Below are 20482 nucleotides of genomic sequence, written 5' to 3'. Positions count from 1 at the left end.
CTTCCTTGTGTCTACCTTCCGCCATCTTGCTGCGGAGCGCGTCGCCGGGGAGACGCCGCGGCCTGGCGCGGGGCGCGCGGGGTCCCGGGGGATGAGGGCTCGGGGCGCGCGCGCCTCCCCGGCGACCCGGCTTCGTCCAGCCGCCGGCCTCCCACCCCTGCGCTGCGCAGCCAGGGCCGAGCCCGGCGCGGGGGACTCGTTTGATGGTTTCCAAAGGCCGCCTTTTCCTGACGGGGATTGATGTGGGGACACACACACTCCTCTCCCTCTAGTTTATAGGACGTGATCAACCGCAGGTTTTAAAACGCAGCCGGAGAGCTCGGCCTGGGCTTAGGGACCCGACCGCGCCCCGCCCGCCCGCGTCCTCGCTGCGACCACGACCTCGCAGCCGGCGGGGCCGGGCTGGGGGGCGTGGGGCCTGGGGCGGGAGGAAGCCGGGCCACTGGACTCCAGCCACAGGGGAGGCATAGGTGTGGGAGGACGCGTGCGAGACAGGCGCAGTCCTTGCGTCCCAAGGCTGCATTTCTGATACAAAACCGAAGGTTCTCCAAGCCACAAAAACATTCCCGCGTTGTGCTCGGAGTCACACGTATTCATGCGTTCCTCGTGGTGAAATATGATGTGCCCTCCGGCTGAAGTTACAGTGGGAGTTTGGGGGAGTTTTTGGTTTTTTTAAATCCTTCGTCCCAGAAACTTTGCAGCTGTAGCGTAATGTTGTCTGTTATTGTTTTGTAGATAAACCCACTATTCTCGAGTATTTTCTTTTTTAAAAGTCTGGAATAGGGCCGGGGATTTAGCTCAGTGGTGCCGTCGCCTGTCTTGCAAGCGCAACGACCTGAGTTCGATCCCCGGTACCAAAAAAAAAAAAGAAGAAAAAGTCTGGAATAAAATGCCTAATGATGTGGCTCAAATGAATATTTTCATTAACATTTATCACTGATAGTCATTGGTACATGATTTATAATGATAAATCAGGGTTTTTCTTTACTAAAGACTTGATGTTAAAAGCAATTTACACTTTAAAATACAAGGTTTAGTTTTTATTAAAACCATTTTAATTCTAGTTCTATAATCAGTATATCTTGAAGCAAATTGGCTATTCTTTATTAAAATAGTTTTTTTCGTAGAAGACAGGCATTTAGTGCTGTGATCAGCATTCTATTTGAAAGTGAATATAAACCAATCATCACAAAAGGGCTCTTACTAAAAGACATTTACATAAAATGAATACAAGTGTGTAAGTACATTGTTAACATCCCAAAATATGGAAAAATAATCATTGGCATTGATTTATGTGAATTTCATAGTCAATTGTTCTAGTTGTTTTTTATTTTTTTAAATAAATTTTATTTTATCCCATTCCCCCAGTTGTTGTTTTGGTTTTTTTTCCCGGTTATTTGTTTTTTAAAGACTCCCATCATGTAGGTAACAGAAAGGCTTGGAAATAAGCGTAGAAACCCTAACTCTGGTCTTAGGCTTATTTTTCACACACTATGGCCTTTACCATCCCTCCCCGCCTCAACATTGATCCTCCCGCCAGCACACATTTGTCCCTCCATGGTTGTCCTGGACAAGGTCACCTCCTCCTTAAATCCTTCTCATCCTCTTCCCCTCTGGCCAGGTATTCACCAAGCTCCTCACAGTCATTTACAATGATTTTATTTGTTTCTACCAAACTGTAAGCACTTAGCTGGGCACGGTTGTGCACACCTGTAAGCAATCCCAGGGCTCCAGGGGCTGAGGCAGGATCCTGGGTTGGCGTTCAGGGTCTACATAGTGAGATCCTGTCTCAAAAAATAAAGCTAAATGCTTGAGGACATGAACAGCTGTATTCATCGATATATATTTCCAACACCTAGGACAATTTTTTTCTATTTAAGACAAGATCTTGGTGTATTGTCCAGGTTGTGTCAAACTCCTGGACTCAGCCTTCTGAGTAGCTGGGACTATGGGCCCATGCCACCATGCCTGGCTTGAAATTATGTCTAAAAAATTGAGACAGAAGTTGGTTTTCTCAATAAATTTTTAAAAGAAGACCTAGATTCAGCAGATTTGTTGCAAGACAGACTTTAATTTGGATTATTTTTTTGTGTCAGTAAAAGCATTAGCAGTACATGTTAATAAAATGGAATCAATCCTTCTATAAACATTCATACATAAAAACTAGTTACTATTTTTAAGAGTTTAACAGATTTTTCTGCGACTCTTCCCAATTCTCTTTCTTTCTGTCATTGATCTTTCTGTCTTTATGTGTGTATAGTACCTGGGATTAAACCCAGGGCCCTCACACTGAGCTACATTCTCAGCCTTTTTATTATTTTTTACATTTTGAGATCGCGTCTTGCTAAGTTGCCCAGGCTGAGCTTGAACTCTCAATCCTCCTGTTACCATGTATAATCCAGGCTCTTGTGTAAAAGCAAAGAATTGCAAGCATACAGCCAATGCCAAGTGCCAAGCAGCTACATTTATTGACTATCAGGGGAAATTTGCTCAAGGCATTTGTGCCAACAAAAGATATGGCAGACAGAAAAGTGGTGCTGGGGTGACAGGAAAGTAAAAGTGCTGCACACAGAACACAGCACCCAGCAGCGGCCACCCCAGATAAATCAGGCTTTTGGAATTTAAAGGACAAGGGTCTCAGCCCAGGTGTCTCCCTGATCTCTAGGTGTGATTGACAGGAGTGACTGACAGGTGCTGAGTCATCCCAGGGCCTCTCAACACACATGCTTGTCCCGGAATTCACTCTGATCTTAATGACATGGATGAGACATAGTGTTCATTCATGAACTCTTAATAAAGGTGGAGTTGGGTGAAGGTGACTGAAGGTCAGGCTAGGAGATCCAAAGCATGTGCTCTCACCTAGAGCGTTGGATTTACTCGTTCTTTGTTATGAGTCTCTGCCTCTCTTGGGACAAGGGAAGGAAGAAAGGCCCTCTGGTGCTGTGTAAAATTAAACGGGTAGAAGGGAGTGACTTCATCAGCTCCTTTGTTTCTAACTGTACTACTCCTTTCTCAGCCTCTCAGAGTGTTGGGTTACAGCTCCCAATATTTTTAACTTAAAAAAAAATGTATCATTAGGGCTGGGGATTTAGCTCAGTGGCAGCTTGCCTGCCTTGCAAGTGCAAGGTCCTGAGTTCGATCCCCAGTAGCAAAAAAAAATTTATCATTGATTTAGTAGGTAAGACTGCACAACTGTATCCCTAAGGTAATGTCATTAAATTTGACTTTTCAGAAAAGCATTTTGTTATTCAAACCATTATTGGGTAGCTCCTTTTTTTTTTTTTTTTGAGACAGGATCTCACTATATAGTTCAGGCTGGCCTTGAACTCATGGTGATCCTCCTGCCTCAGCCTCCTGAGTGCTAGGATTACAGGAATGTGCTACCATGCCCTGCTATGGGTATCTCCTTCTAAAAGTGGCTGGCCAAATAATCATTACTGGGTTCTAGGTTGCTCACTTTTCCTTCTGGAGTTGGAGTCCACAGGTTCTTCTCATCTGGAACAAAGAATTGAACGAAAGGAGCAAAAAGCAGTGACAAAGTTTATTTGAAAAAGTTCAAGTGAAGAGTGAGGGAGCAACTGCCTCTGTAGAGTGAGCTTGGGCTGAGTAAAAGAGGAAAAAGCAAGATAAAACTACACTCTGGAGGACAGAGGGTAGAGTACCATGAGGAAAACACCATAGCAAACTCTTCTTGGCCACTGCGTCCTTTTATACTGTCCAAATCTCAAGGAAACCCAGGAGAACTTCTGCATATGGGTCCTGAGAGGCGGTGCTGGGATCCCACGCTTCAGGCAGAAGTCAGGTCTGGGCCATCCTATTGAAAACCTGCTCAAATTCTGGGGAGAAGTCTACATGGAAACTGTTCTGCGCTTGTGTTCCAGGATCTTGTAATTAATGGGTCACACCTACTTCCCCAACAAGCTTTGCCACACCCTAATCTATCTCAAAACCAAGTTACTCTCTACCTCTCTGAACTTGAATAGTATATTTAAAAGAATACTGTTTCTCTAGATTTGGATGATTTAAAATAATATTTAATGTATGTTAATTAACTCCCCTTTAGGTTTGAAGTCAGAAGCCTAATCTTATACATAGTAAGTCCCCAACTTGTGAACATCCCAGTTTTGAAGTTTGTCAGATACGAACAGACCTCGCATTATGAACAATCATAGATGCCAACAAATCGAGGAAGTAGCTCATGTGTCTGCTGCACACTGTCACAGTTGTGCCGCTCTGTGCTCACTGTACAGTGTGATAGTGTGCAGGAGCACAGGGCTCAGCCAGAGCCCAGGATGGTCGGAAGCAAGAGGAAAAGCAGCGGTGATGCGGAGGGGACTGCTAGGAAGTGCGAAGCAGTAACCATGGAAACAAGTAAAAATAATTGAGAGATTGGACCAAGGTGAAAAGATGGTAGACATCACTCCACCATCTCCCGCCTACCCTTCCTCCTCTAGTCAGTAACTCAGTGCTCTGATCAGTTCCCTCTGTGAAATAAATGCCAGTTGTTAGACTGAACTGCGCCACCATTTTAAGGTAATCAAAAAAGTAAAAATGGTTCATTTACAGTGTTTTTGGTGTGTGTTTGGTTTTTTATGCTTTACATTGTATATTTGTGTCAAAGATGTATAAGACTTACTTTGTCAGACTTACCAATGAATCTGACTTACAAACAAATCCAACTTACAAACATTCTCCTGGAATGGAATTCCCTCATAAGTTGGGAATTTACTATAACTTTTATACATCCCCAGTACCGAGCCTAATTGGGGCACATATTTGGTGCTTACTATGTGCTGCCTATTTAGCTGAATAGACATAGCAAGTATATAATTATTCTGGAAAACTTTCCACAAGTGAAAATGATTATTCAAATAACAAAGGCCCAACATACTAAGGAGTAATTATCTGCATTATGCTGATATCTGATGCAACTTTCCACTCTTCATTATGAAAACCTGACTGCTGATTATGTTACACTTTTAATCCTATTTGAACATTATTAGCTTACATTGAACAATAGCAAACTACAACCATTTTTCCAGAGAATATGTTTTGTTTCTGAATGCTGCTAAAACATTATTTCACTTAAGAATCTCATACTCCTTTTCAGAAATTCAGAATGATAACATTATTTTTGAACCTACCATGGGTAATATGGAATATTATTAGGGCTAAATCAGAAAAGGAAGGGCCCAGGCATGGTGGCACAGGCCTGTAATCCCAGCACTTGGGAGGCTGAGGCAGGAGGATCACTGCAAATTCAAGGCCAGCCTGGGCTACATAGTGAGTTCAGGGCAGCCTGAACTACAAAGCAAGACCCTGTCTCCCAAAAAAAGGAAGAGCATGGCTTATGATAATGACAGTCAATTGTACTCTATGGGGCCAGAGGGAAACGTTCAGTTTATGTTCTAAGGCATGCTAGAATTTATAGAGTTAAATCTGTGCAGCCATCAATATTGCATCCACAGGAACACAGAAAATATTTTTTCTGAATACAGTTGATTCAGTTACCTTGGATGTGTGGAAAGTGGAATGAGTAAGTGGTGTGAATAATGCAAAACGATAGCCAGAAAGAACTTGACACCACATCTGCTTCCCTAGTGTGGAGGTAATTGAAATCTCCTTAGACTAGAAGTACAGTAGTTCCCTCTTTTCTGAGAAAGACAGTTTATTTTTTATCATTGATTTAATAAGTAATAAAACTTTACCTCTAAAGGAATGCAGTCACTAAATTTAACTTTTCAAGACCCTCAGTGGCAGCCTGAAACACTATGCTATGGTTTTATCACTATACAAACATATCCATGACAAACTTTAATAAATTAGACATGGCAAGAGATTGACGACAATAACATACAATAGATCTTAGCAACCTCAGCATGAGGTTTTTTTGTCTTTCCTCATTAAGAACTTCAGTTTTTTAAGGGAAACTCTTTTTTTTTTTTTTTTTTTTTTTTTGGTACCGGGGATTGAACTCAGGACCTTGCATTTGCAAGGCAGGCGACAGAACCACTGAGCTAAATCCCCAGCCCATTAAGGGAAACTCTTTACAGCTCTCTTTGGCAGATCTGTATTGCCAGCATCACTCCTCTTGGACTTTATGCCACTACTTAAGTAAAATAAATGTAACAAGTACACCATAGCAAAAGACCATGACCACCAATCTGAAAACCAAGATGGCTACTAAATGAGTGCTGGGTGGGCAGCATATACAATGGAGATATGAGGGAAAGGTGTAGCTTTTCACTCACAGCGCCAGTGGGACACAGCAGGGCTGCGTGACATTTCATCACCCTGCTCAGAACAGCACACAATTGAAAACTTATGAACTGTTTTTTCTTGAAATTTCCCCTTTACTATTTTCTGACTGTACTTGACTGAGTAACTGAACCTGCAAAAGTGAAACTACAGATGTAGAGACTGTTATAATTTCTTAAAAAAACTGATTTCCCTCAGGGATTGCCACTGACTAACCTCACAAGCCTAAGCAAGTCAAGTAATCTTTTTAAGATTTGGTTAACTTAGAAAAATAGAAAGAGCAATATCTGAACTACCTTTGAGATTTCTTCACCTTAATAGATATAACTGAAAAGTTTAAGGAACTTGCAAGGGAATCCACTGTCTTCAAGTGAAATAAACCCCCACTTTTACATAGGAAGGAGCACATAGCAAACCCCAACTTTTGTCCTAAGATTCAGCTTCCATGTGGAGAGTTTGTTTTTCCAGGGCTTCAGGCCCACAGCGGGAGATGCTTTGACCCTAGCACACGCTTCACTACCGTAACCTGCTGCCATGTGACGTGTGGTCTAGTTTGTATGATGTAGCTGATCATCTACAGTTTGTGGCCCCTTCCTGGTTTCCACTTTGCCATTTTTGAACCTTATCAAGCAGACATAGCCTTTGCATACCTAGATTTCTTGAGTTTTAGACACAGGACAATGAGAAGGAGGCGGTACTGCTCTGGTCTGTCGAATTTACGTCCCTTCCCTGGAAGCATGGAGAATGCCCAGCTCGGGGGTGGAGGTGTAGTAGTGGTAGAGTGCTTGCCTAGCAATGTGCAAGGTCCTGAGTTTGATCCCCAGCACTGAAAAAAAAAAAAAAAATTGAAGGTCTAGCTCCTCAAGAAAGGTACTATCCCTACCCATAAGTGAGTGGCCTAATCCTGTGATCTCAAAAGGAAAACCTTATCAGACTACAACAGCATGGGGCAGAGAATGTGGCTGGCTCCATGGTAGAGTGTGTGTGTTTAGCATCCACAAGACTCTGGGTTCATTCCCAGCACCAAAACGCAAAACGGGGTAAGCATATGGTTTTGTGACAGAATTGTTATAACGAAAATGGCTCTTTATAAAGTGACATGAAGTATTTTGGGTGCTTTATCTCTTTTACTCTTTTGGGGGGGCGGGGTACCAGGATTGATTGAACTCAGGACCTTGCACTTGCAAGGCCCGTGATGGAACCACTGAGCTAAATCCCCAGCCTGCGTCTCTTACTCTTTATGAGTTGATCCTAGTGGGCCTGTTGCACATGTGAAAATGCTGCATCTTCACATAAATGGGTTGCTTAAGGTCTCACAGTTAGTAAGAAAGCTGGCTAGGTGGTGTTTGGTTCTAATTTCATACCCAACGTGCTATACAGTTTTATCGTTGTGAGATCCTATTTAGTAACCTGAATATTTAGAAAAGAATGGTTTTTTTAAAAGATTTAAAAAAATTTTTGAAGCAAAACATTTATTGGCACCTTTTATATGTACATAATGATCACATTCATCATAGGGAATTTGTACCTGTACATGCTACATCTTGCTTTTTTTCCCCCCATTCCTCCTTCCCTCCCACCCCTCTTTTCCTCCTTACATGCAAAAGCTTCGTTTCCATTTCTCCTTCTATTTTCTTATTTATAGACGAATGTTAAGGGTAAAAATTCCCCATAGGATTAGTCACCTCCCTCCTCGGTGTTTTGTTTTGTTTTGTTTTTTGGCAGTACTATGTATTGAATCCAGGGCCTTTCCACAGAGCTACATCCCCGGTCTTTTTTTTTTTTAATTTTTGCTTTTGCATCAGTGTCTTGCTAAGTTGCCCGGGCTGGACTTGCACTTGCGATCCTCCTGCCTCAGCCTCCCAGAGTCTCCTCTTCCCTCTTTCTTTCTTCCTTTTTTTTTTTTTTTTTTCTTTTGGGCGCTTCAAAACATCCAGCAAAGCTTCGGCAGAGACTCTTAGAGACTTTAAAGGAAGCGGATTCGCGGACTCCCGGATGGCAGGAGAGGCGGGACGTCCCCTCCCTGCACCTCCGTCGCTCCTCCCTCTCCCCGGGCTGCGGCCTGGGGTCCGGGCCTCTCTGATCCGCAGGCCGGAGGCAGGAAGGGCTTGGCGGAGAGGAGCGGCTCCTGGCCGCGACTGCAGCTCGCAGTGGCCTCGAGGGACCCCGCCCTGGTGGCGCTGAGACTCGCACGGCCCACGCTCGCTCCGGAAAGCGCGTTTCTCTGGAAAGAGCGTAGGCATCGACGCGGCCTGCCAGTGCTGCTTCATTTCTCCAGAAGCGCGCTCTTCAGGGCCACTCGTCCGAGCCTCTGTCGTTTCCTCCGTGAAAATGAGGACGGGGACACGGAAGGGCCTTGTTTCTCTGCTCGGAGGTGCGGCCCGGACAGCAGCGGAATTGGAGAACCCGGCCCATCGGTCCCTGGAAACCGCCACCTCTCAGTGCTCCTTGGGAGATTAATAATAATAATAATAATAATAGTAATAATAATAATAATAATTGGCAGAGTAGCCGCAGCGCAAGGTCCTGGGCTCCATCTGCAGCACTACAAAAACAAACATTTAATTAAAATAATAATAAAAAGAAGAGGGGGAGGAAGAGGAAGAAGAGGAAGGGGAAGAAGACCCTAAAGGTGAACGGTGGTCGCTGACACAAAGTTCAGCGGATGTTCCTGATGGCTCACACAGCCCCTCTCCCTTCAAGTGTGGAAACGGGAAAAGTGTGAAATTGTGCTGGTAATCAACTTTGTAATTATTGTCGATTCCAGATCCACAAACAAATCACTTTTCCCCCGCTGCAGTGCTAAGTCCAGAGGCTTGGGCATGCCACTAAATCATATCCTCGGCCCCCAAAAGAAATCTTTCAAATAAAGTTTTATTTATGTTAATATTTACATCAGGAGACAGAGCTGTACAAAAGAACAAGTAAATAATCTCAGGCGGCAAAGGGACCCAGGAGTGAATCTCAGTCAGCTACTCATTAGCCGTGCAACTTTGCTTTGCCTCTGCCACTGAGCCACATCCCAGCCTGGCCGTGTGCTTTCTTATGTGTAGCCTCAGTTTCTCCATCTATAAAGTGGATCCCCTATTACAGACATGGAAGAATCTATAGTTCTTCCTTGACCTGTGGCCTGATTTAACTTCTTTGGACTATGCCCATGTGACCTGTAAGGACATTAGGGCCAATAATGCCATTATTTACAGAATTTATTATGTTCTCATAAATATGCCATGCATCTTACATGAACTGTATGGCTTAATCATCACTATAGTCCTATAAGAAGAGGGGTATGGTTCTCATGTTAAAAATGAGACCGAGGTGGGTATGTTGGCGCATGCCTGTGATCCCAGCACTTGGGAGGCTGAGGCAGAAGGATCATTGTGAGTTTGAGGCCAGCCAGGGCTGCATAGTGAGTTCAAGGCCAGCCTGAACTAATAGTGAGAATTTGTCTCAAAAAAAAAAAAAAAAAATGAGATGGAGAGTTAAGGTCTCCAGATGGCTTCTTCGAGAGGAGAAGCCCCCCTACTGCTAGCCCTCTGGATTTTTCTTTTCTTCCCTGTGGTAACCCCAGGGGCTTCGCTTTCACTCCTGCTCCCAGAGGGAGGCCTTGTCCATCCATGGATGAGCAGGGCACTGTGCAGGGAGTGGGACAGCCCGATTTTTCTGGCTTCCACCTTCTTTGGTACCAGGTACTACAGCCATGTAGGCATTTTTAAAGTCTGAAGGGTTTGCCTGCTGATCTCTGCAGAGAGAGAATGATAGATTTTGCAAATGGAGATGTTATCAAAGTTCTGCAATCTTAGAAAATATGTAGCGGCCTGGCCCCTGGTTCATCAAGTCCTTGACACTTTGGGATGATAAGCGGGTGTCCTGGTGTGTGTCACATGCAGTTCTTCTGTAACCCCACCATTCCCATTCTGTCCGGACCATCATTTATTTCTCTCCAAGAGTTTACACAGATAAATGGTAGTGCCTGAGGATCTTCTAGGACAATAGAAAAATATCTTGGAGAAAGAATAAATACATATAGCTTGTTATGGTTTGGAACTTAAATGTTCCCCAGCCAGGCATGGTGGTGCACACCTGTGATCCCAGCACTTGGGAGGCTGATACAGGAGGATTGCCGTGAGTTTGAGTTCAGCCTGGGCTACATGGTAAGTTCAAGGCCAGCCTGGACTGCATAGTGAGACTTTGTCTCAAAAAAAAAAAAGAAAAAATCCCCCAAAGGCTCATAAGGCTTGGTCACCTACCTGTGATGCTGTTGGGAAGTGGTGGAACTTTTGGGCTTTGTGAGAGGAAGTTAATTACCGGGAAGATGCCTGAGAAGGTTCCCTCCTGTCTCCCTCTCTGCTTCCCAGACACTGTGAGGTGAGCAGCTTTGCTCCACCACATGCTCCCACCATGACATTCTGCCTCACTGCAAGGCCATGTGGCCATGGACTGCAAACACTGAAACCGTGAGGCAAAATACATAAACCTTTCCTCCCTTTCAGTTGTATGTCTCAGGCATCTTGTCACAGTGACAGAAGACTAATGCAGCCAAACACTGTGTGATGATGGGCCACATGTATGATGCCGGTCCCTGCTGGTCCCCTAGGCTCATAACAGAACCGAAGAATTCCCATCTCCTAGTGACATTGTAACTGTCTTAACATCATAGCACAATGCATTACTCACAGGACTGGGGTGCTGCCAGTATAAATAAACCTACTGTTCCGCCAGGTGTATAAAAGTGTAACCCAGTTATGTATAGTGCATACTTGATAATGATAATAGGCATTAGCTGTTTGTGTATGTGCTATGCTGTATTTTTCACATCAGAGAGGTAATATGCCAACCTTGCTATGGGGTTTGGGGAGGCACAGCTCACACAAAGGTGTAAAAAGCCAATCCCGGGCTTCACCAAGTCCATGCCTCTTCTGTGCTAGGGCTCAAACCCAGGGCCTCATGCATGCGTGGCTCACACCCTGCCACTCACCACATCCCAGCCTCTACCGGGAGGCATCAAGTGGCTGCAGGTGGTCACCGACCTGTGCCAGCCAGGCTTCTGCAAGCACTCTGCAAGGTCTGCACAGCTGTGAATCAACTCATAGCACCTTTTCCAGAGTGTGCCCCCATCACAGAGCCATGCATGCCTATAGTTACAGGCAGAGGCTTCGTGAGTGCAGGCAACTGCACCACCACTCAGCTACACTCCCAGCCCAAAGACATATTCATTTTTCATTGCTGTATAAGATCAACAGGTGGCTATTAAAAAGTGAATTTGTGCCGGGGATTTAGCTCAGTGGTTTTGCTGCCTGCTGCGCAAGCGCAAGGACCCGAGTTCGATCCCTGGTACCAAAAAAAAAAAAGTGAATTTGTACAATATTTTGTATTACTGATAAGCTCAATACCATTTTGTATTATAGACATTTTTGGCTTTAAATTTGGTCAGAAAATGACTCTTTGACTGTGTAGTCCTGACTTATGATAATCATCACTTACACTTAATAAATACCTGCAAATAACAACTGATGGAGGCTAATTCTTATGCTGTAGAAGCTAACTCCTTGATAAAGCTCCAAATTCCCCATAACTGCCCTCAAATAAGAATCTGAAGAATCTGTATCCTCTTCTCCACAGGGAACAACACTAAGAAACAACACAAACATACAACGATTGAGATTTTGCCGGGTTCCTCTTTTATTCCATGCTCCTTTTCTTTGCAGGTCAGCTATATTTTCAGGGAAGGGAAGTTGTGAAGTTGGAAATAAACAGTGGTGACAGGAGAGGGAGGTTAGAAAGAAAAGTTATTTTTAGGAAGGCTTGAAGGGGAAGAAGTGAGTTAAGCCAGGGCTTGTGGGTTAGGGAGGTCAAGTCAAGGAAAAGCTGGTTAATTGGTGAAGGGTTTGCCTAATTCTCTAGTCCCTCTTGCTTCTTACATATTAACTATCCTTCACTACCAGATAATAAGAGGAAGGCAGCTGCAAACTCCTGGGAGTGCTCATTTATTTTAGCCTCCATCCGCACTCTTGGAGGAAGCAGATTCACTCAGCATTCAGACTGGGGAAGGGGAGGACCCCAGGGCCTTTGCACATGCTAAGCGCACACTCTATCACTGAGCTATACCCACAACCCCCAGTATTCACAAATTATCGTGGGGAACCTATGGGGTACAGGACAGTCTGTTAAACTCCCTGGGATGATGCAAACATGACAGCTGCTTTATATTTATTGAGATTTTAGAGTTGGAAGTTCTAAGCCTAAGTTTGTGTTTTGGTTGGGTTTTTGTCACTCATCCCTTTTTGTTCCAAAGTTTATTAAGTCACTGACCCAGGAAACTGAAATACCAACCAAAGCTACTTTCTCCTCCAAATGGTGGACAGCGTGACCACAGCACACCTAACAGTGGTAGGTACATCGTGTCCACCGGTGATCCAGTATGCCACAGAGTCTCTCACTAGATTAAACTGCTGGTGTCTATTTGTAAAGATCAAGGGATTGTGAATGTGAGCAATTTCACTACATTTACTCACTAAGTCATTTTACTTTAATGCTTTAAGAGGGTTTCAAGATCTTTGAATTCTTAGACCTCTAACTAAATAGAATATTGACTAGAAGTTTAGTACCAATTATGACTTATTTATAACAAAATATAGTGCTAGTTGTTACCTTTGCCCTCATCACACAAAAGTGTTTCTCATGTTGCGTGAGCAAGCAAACTCAATTTTTTAAAAGTGCGACCAAGAATTTAATATATACTTTTAAAATGAATGGCCACAAACACAAAACCTTTCTCAAGAGATCGTCAATAACCAGGCCTATTCAGAATTAAGGCTCCTTAATATCTTTTTTAGGGCCTTTTTTAAGATGTAAATTTCTAAGAGACTGTAACTCTCTCTTTCTTGGTATTGGTTATTTTTTAAAAGAATGGTCACTTTAACAGTGAGCAGCCTGAAGAGACTGCCAGAGGCCCCAGAATCCTGACTTGTATTTCTATTTTTGCATTGGTGTCTTTTAAGAATGTTAGGCCTCTCAGCCTCCATTTCTTTCAAATAGCAGCTACAGGCCAAGATGGCCGCCTGTGGGTGCCTGGCCCACTTCTCTGCACAGCAGAGAACAGAAACAAGGAAAAACAATCACTATTTCACTGGCGTGTTTGATGTGGAATGCCAGTGTGGAGAGGGAAGGTGACAGACATCACAGAGCACAGCACTCTACGATGGCCTCCTAGAGGCCTTATAGGAGCATACAGCACCCATGGGACCCACCCTGAACCAACAAGGATTTCACCGTGCAAGGAGAGCAGAAGCAGGAGCCCCTAGTAGTTCCCACTCACACTGCGGAGGCCAGAAGCATTTGCTACATGGTGAAGTCTGCAAGCCTTGGGAAGCAGCTGGGCAAAGCTCCCTGAACACAGCAGCCTCTGTAGCCCCCATAAAGCCATCTTTCAGCTCTGAACCCTGACAGGCGCTCTGTCTGGGCTCACTAGAGCAACCTGGGCCCTATCTATCCTTCAAAAACAGGTAGGCACCACCCTGCTACCAACCATGTGGCACTTCAGCCTCCTGTGCCACTGGGATGGCTCCAGCCCTCACACAAGCAGCTCAGAACGGACAGTGAGCCTGGCCGCATAAGGGAGCTGCACCTCAGCTGGTGGTACAGAGCCAGCCCCTCACAGCCTACGCCTCTGAGACACCTGCAGACATCACTGATGTTTATTACGGCTGAAAAAGATGCATGGACACTACACTAAACTGTCCCCTGGAACCAAAAGCAGCACAGCCCATCTAACCAGTACCCTAGGATGCATCGCCACATAAAAACTTTTACAGTGAAATCCACGGTATAAAAATGGTAGAGGCAACTGATATACTAGATGTACAAACACCAACATGGGCACACAAGAAACAGAAAAACAAAGTAACCTACATAAAGACTCCAGCATAGAGCTCAAAGAAAATGAAATTCATAAATTGCTTGACAAAGAATTCAAAGGCATGATTTTAGGGAAACTTAATGAGATACGAGAGAATATAATTTAACAAAATTGGAAAGACAGTTCATGATATAAATGAGAAATTCAGCACTGAGACCAAAATCATTTAAAAAGCTATTAGAAATCTTACAGCTAAAGAATTCAACAAACAAAGTAGAAGATACAATTGAGAGCCTTAACAATGGAAATGATCAGGCAGAAGAAATTTCTGAGCTTGAGGATGGGTCTTTTGAAATAATCCAGTTAGGAAAAAAAAGAAATGAAAAGAATGAAAAAGCCTTCAAGATTTAGGGAACACCAGGAAGTGAGCAAACAGTTACATTGTGGTTGCTTCAGAGGAGAGAAGGGAAATGACATAGAAAAATTTATTCAACAAAATAATTGATAAAAACTTTTCCAATTTCGGGAAAGGTCTGGGAAGCTCAGAGGCCCCTGAATAGATTTGATCAAAAAATATCCTCTCTGAGGCATATTATAAATTGTCAAAAGTACAAGAAGAGAACTCTAAAAACAGCAACAGAGAAGAGTCAATTTACTTATAAGGAAATCCTCTGTAGGCTAACAGCAGACTTCTCTGGTGAAAGCTTACAGGCCAGGAAAGAATGGGACGATATTTTCATAGTTTGGGGAGGGATGCCAACTGAGAGTGCTATACTTAACAGAGCTATCCCTTGGAAATGAAAGAGAAATAGACTTTGGAAGCAAGGGACAACTGAAGGAATTTATCACCATCAGATTTGCCCTTCAAGAAGTGAAGTAAAATGATGGTAACTATCATCATGAAAACGTAATGAAGTGCAAAATGCAGCAGTAGAGCAGATATGCAAAAGAGAAAGTGAGCCACCCATGGTGCCAGACACCTATAATCCCAGCACTCGGAAGGCTGAGGCAGGAAGATCACTGAAAGTTTGAAGCCAGCCTGGCCTATATAGTGAATTCAAGGCCAGCCTAGACTATGTAGTGAAACCCTATCTTAAAAAACAACCAACCAAACAAAAAGTACAGTGTGATATTTCAATTTATGTATACAATGTGTGTGATCAGATCAGGGTAATTAGTATATCTGTTACCTCTAGTATTTCTTGTTCCTTTGTGTGGGGAATGTTCAAAATCCTTCTCTATTAGCTATTTTGAAGGTTGTCCAGCATTTTAAAAAATGTGAATAATATCTTCATTACTTGATAATACTATGATTTGAAGTCTTACGTGACAATTATGATCTTTTCTGAAAGTATCACATGCTAGTAATCACTTGGAAGAATCTGAGGTTCAAATGTGTCAAGGGGGGGCCGGGGATTTAGCTCAGTGGTTCTACCACCTGCCTGGCAAGCCCAAGGTCCTGAGTTCGATCTCCGGTACCCAAAAAAAACGTGTCAAGGGGGCTCATGGTCTCAGTCTGTTTTGTGTTGCTGTTACTGAGTACCCGAGCCTGGGAAATTAATAAAGCACAGAGGTTTGTCTGCCTCAGAGCTCTGGAGGAGGGGAGGCCTGAGAGCTTGGTCACCTACTGGCAGGGGCCTCCATGCTGGATCATAAATGGCAGAAGGAGAGCAACCACGTGTGTGCAAGACAGAGAGAGAGAAAATTGGGCCACTTCATTCTGTCATCATACCTGTGACGACAGCATGGATCCAGAGGCCTGGTGCCCTTATTGCCTCTTAACAGGTGCGGCCTCTTCTAGTTCTCTGCTTATATGAGTTTTGATTCAGTAGTGCTGGGACCCTCTGTACATGCCAGACAAGGCCTCCACCACCCAGCTGTGTCACTAGCCTGGACCTTACTCTAACACTGTCAGGATGGCCGTGCAATTTATTTGTTTGTTTGTTTGCTTTTTGATACCAGGGATCGAACTCAGGTCCTTGCACTTGTGAGGCAAGCAGCAGAACCACTGAGCTAAATCCCTGGCCCCAAGGCCGTGAATTTAAACATAAGTTTTGGAGAGGTTTTTTTGTTTGCTTTTTGAGACAATGTCTCACTATGTACTTAAGGCTGGCCTTGAACTCACTACATGGCCCAGGCTGGCCTCAAACTTGTAACAATCCTCCTGCCTCAGCCTCTTGAGTGCTAGAATAACAGGTATGCACCACCACGCTTGGCTGCACGGGGTACTGAAACCATAACAATCACTGTTTTCATATTGTTAAAGTCAAATTCCAGTTCAAGTTCAGGGTGTATATACCTATGTACCATCCAAGCCTATTGTACGTGTGTCTCTACACAAACCATACATGGGCCAAACTATGCACCCTTGAGCTTTCTTGCCCTTAGTGCTTAGTAGTCCTCAGTAAGACACTACCACAAAAACAAAGTAGACAAGAAAGATGTCAGAGAGATGTGTCCTCGTGTTTAAATGGACTATGTCTCAATACCATTCTTCTAGTCAGGCATGGTGGTGCAGGTGTGTAAGCCCAGCACACAGGAGGCTGAGGCAGGAGCACTGGCCAGCCTGGGCTACATGGTCAGTTTAAGGCTGGCCTGAACTACATAGCAGACACTCTCTCCCCCCAAAAAGATTACTATTCTATGCTTTTAAAAATTATTAGGTTTTTTTTAGAGTAGTTTTATGTTTATGAAAAAATTAAACAAAAAGTAGTGCTCCCATATACCTCCTTTCAATCCCCTCAACCTTCCCTGTTATTAACATCTTGAGTTAGTGTAACCCCATTCTTTTTACCCTATAATATTTAAATAATTGGAGACAACCATTACTTTGACAAATAAGTAAATAAATATTGTACTGATCTTAGGCAGTCCGATCTGTTGGTCACCGCCGGCATTACTTTAACATCACTGATATTCAGACTAAAATCATTTTATTTGGCAGGAATTGCTGTATTTAAAGAGCTGTTTGGCTCATTTGGGGCGTCATGTACAACCGGACATGGTAAAGAAGCACTGCCCTGCAGCCCAAGGTTCTAGCTCTCACACTCCACTCGACTGCTGGCTTTGACCGAATCTCTTAACTCTGAAACTGGCTGGATTGCAAAATCTGAAACAGGGCTTTCCAGTTCAAGATTTCATTAATTGATTAATCCTCTGTTTCCCAAAGTGAGTGGAAGAATATTTTAGATGGCTCAAAATTTTAATCTACGTACATAGGCCTGTGTTTTTAAATTTTATTTATTTATTTTGGTTTTTTGAGATGGTTTCACTATGTAGTTCAGGCTGGCCTTGAACTCACTATGTAGCCCAGGCTGGCCTTGAACTCACTATGTAGCCCAGGCTGGCCTCAAATTTGCAACAATCCTCCTGCCTCAGCTTCCTGAGTGCTGGGATTACAGGTGTGTGCCACCACACCTGGCAGTTCTGTGTTTATTTTAAAGTAGAGTATATTTAAAAATTGACCAACTCACAATCAGATTTCACAAATGTCATTGTTTAGAATAAGACTAACTTTTAAAAATAGTCAATTTATGTCAAAATCAAAAGAAGTGTTAAGTATCTACTAGTACAAGTAAAATGGATAGAGCATGAATAAAGACTTAAAAATTTTCAGGAAATACTGGGTTCATTAATGTATTAGTCTACTCAAGAAATAATGTCAGAGCTGGGGCATAGCTCAGTAGCAGAGGACTTGCCTAGCATGGCTCTGGGTCCCATTCCTAGCACCAGAAAAAAAAAAAAAGAATAGTGCCAAGCATAGCTGTGCCAGGGAATTCTTTTAAATCTATGTTCTCTAAATAATTTGGTTCAATGAATGAGCAAGCACATTCACATTTACAGATGAAAGACAGAACAATGAGAGAAGTACTGAGTCAGAGAAATCTCCAGAAGTCAGGGAATTCAGAGCAAGAGCAATTAAACCTTATTTCAAAATCCACTCAATATTTCTGGAAATCAGAAAAAGACTGCAGGGCCAAATTTTGAACAACAAGAAGAGTTAATTAAACCTGTGTTAACGTTTTTTCAGGCCATAACAGTTTCTTCCTGTTATAAGGCATAGTAATTTGGTATGTTGACCATGAACTTAGCCCACTGATTCATTCACAGCTCATCCCTAAGTAAAATGCTGCCATGCCAGATGTGGTGGCGCATGCTGGCCATGCAGCACTTAGGAGGCTGAGGCAGAAGATTTGCTGTGAGTTTGAGGCCAGCCTGGGCTACATAGTGAGTTCAAGGCCAGCCTGAACTACAAAGCAAGACTCTGTCTCAAAAAACAAAACAAAATAAACAAAATGCTGCCATGACTTGATCTCCAGGCCAATTTATTGCCCTCAATCTCAGGTGGCCTCTATCCTTGTGCAAGGGGAGCAGAGGGTTGAATCTCATTTTTATATGAAGTTTCCTTCCTGTATCCCAATAGCTAAAGTAAGGGCTCTCTGTTTAATCCATACTGGAACATACAAGGGCAAAAAGAATGATACGTCTGCTTCATCTCAGTAACAATACACCTTTGTCTAATGCCTGAAACTAGTATTTGTTGAATTAGGAATTTAGATAACTTAATGATGAATAAACCACGAGCCATCTGCTAAAGACTAGCTTAGCATATCAGCCACTTGAAAGTTTTTCATCAGTCAATTTTTAAATATTTTTCTGTGCCCTACCCCGAAAAGTCAGGAGGCAAACAATTTGGAGCCGATGTCAGCTCCTGATCTGTGTTCCAATATAGTGTTCTACAACTTCAGCTTTTTTTTTTTTTTTTTGGTACCAGGGATCGAACTCAGGTCCTTGCGCAGCAGGTGGTGAAACCACTGAGCTAAATCCCCAGCCCCCCTTCAGCTTTTTAAATTATGTTTGTTTTACATTTGGAAGGTCTTTTGTCCTTTTCAAATTAAAAAACAGTTATTGCTACATGTCTGCAGTACACCATGGTTCCGCTCATTGTGGGGAGTTGGTACACGTATATAACACTTCTGAATTCTTTTTACTTCTTCCACATCCCTCCTTCCCCTTCCATCCATCTCTCTCTCTTCTCTTTTTTTTTTTTTTTTGGTACTGGGGATCGAACTCAGGACCTTGTGCTGGCCAGGCAGGTGCGGGGCCACTGAGCTACATCCCCGGCCCTCCCTGCATTTCTTGATCCCCTTCTCATTTGCAAAAGATCTGTTTCCCTGCTTCTTATTATCTGGCTTTGATTTGCCCTTTACATTACTTACACTTTGGGTCCCTCATAGAAGAGAGATCACGTGGTATGCGGCTCTCTCAGAGGCTGGACGGAAGACCTCTCGCTTGAACAATTGTTTCAGTGTAGCGCAGAGCTGATGGTGAATATGCCTGCTCTTCCAGGCAATTGTTTTATACTCAAAGATTCACTCACTAACCTCCTGTTTGTTTGGATAGTCTTCACTGATGAAGATTTAGTGTTTCTTTGTCAGAAAGTTAAAAAATTGTTTTTCTTAGCTCTTGGGAAAATCAGCCCTCAATTAATGGTAGTCTACTAAATATTCAGTAATATGTATTTCGTCTGTTACTGTTAGGAGACAGTAGCCACTCTTTCGAATCCTATGTGGTAGGTCATAGCCAACATGACACGCAGGGCCTTGACCCTCCACTGTATGGAGAGTGCAGCATGACTCTTCCCGTCTGTCATTTTAAGAAAAGTGAGATTCTTTATCCAAGGTCCCAAAGTGTGTGCTGACCACATGTGGGTAACTTGAGTCCAACGCTTACACTATTCATCACTCTCTATGTTTTTAAGCCCTGGTTCTCTCACTTTTTATAGTGTTCTACAAGTACAAACTTTGGTCAAAAGTATTACTGTTAAGCTTATAAATCAATTTTGGGCTATGTCCTTTCATAAACATTTTTTTTTTCAATATGGATCTCTTCATGAATTTACCTGTCTTCCTCACATGGGGCCTTGCTAATCTTCTCTGTATTTTTCTAATTTGAGTATACGAGGACTGTGTGGGGTTTTTTTATAATCCTTCATATGCTACCCAACAAGTTCATTCCTCAAAGGTACCTGCCTTTATTCATGTATTTTTATGAAAGTTTTTAATGAAATGTGCCATTACTCCAAGTTACAATACACCCGGGTCTGTCATTCTCGCCTTGATGTTCATGAAATAAGATGAAGTGATTTAAGGCTACGTATTTCATGGATCTCTCCTTAGATAATCATGCCCACGGCTGAAGCACCCTAGCAACTGAGAGAAAAATAATGACATGCTCCAAATAGTGTTTTGAAAGACAGAGACTGAAGCAAAGCCTGAGCTCTGGTCCTTTTCCAGAGGGCCAGTTGTGGTTTTGGGACCAGTGCTTGGCACGGTGACTGGAGTTCTTATCTGGCTTACCAGCTGC

General features: G+C 43.1%; 1 protein-coding gene and 1 pseudogene across 6 annotated transcripts in view; both read right to left on the bottom strand.

The window, feature by feature from the left end:
• Window positions 1-153, bottom strand: part of Drc8 (dynein regulatory complex subunit 8) — a 137141-nt gene extending 136988 nt beyond the window's left edge. Inside the window, exon 1 of one of the 6 annotated variants that reach the window (XM_087194076.1) lies at window positions 1-153. In XM_087194076.1, coding sequence (XP_087050202.1) covers window positions 1-25 — 25 coding nt within the window. In that variant the 5' untranslated portion in view covers window positions 26-153. The other 5 variants (XM_087194078.1, XM_087194077.1, XM_087194083.1 and 2 more) reach the window with 5 other exon arrangements.
• A 19837-nt stretch (window positions 154-19990) lies between these two features.
• Window positions 19991-20083, bottom strand: LOC147823065 (U6 spliceosomal RNA; annotated as a pseudogene).
• Between the last annotated feature and the right edge of the window lie 399 nt (window positions 20084-20482).

Source organism: Heterocephalus glaber, unplaced genomic scaffold, assembly GCF_053883595.1.
Source record: "Heterocephalus glaber isolate CG9 unplaced genomic scaffold, H.glaber_assembly_v1.0 deba00001600, whole genome shotgun sequence".
NCBI lineage: Eukaryota > Metazoa > Chordata > Mammalia > Rodentia > Bathyergidae > Heterocephalus > Heterocephalus glaber.
Note: the sequence above shows the minus strand (reverse complement) of the source record. Positions and strands in the feature narration are given on the sequence as shown.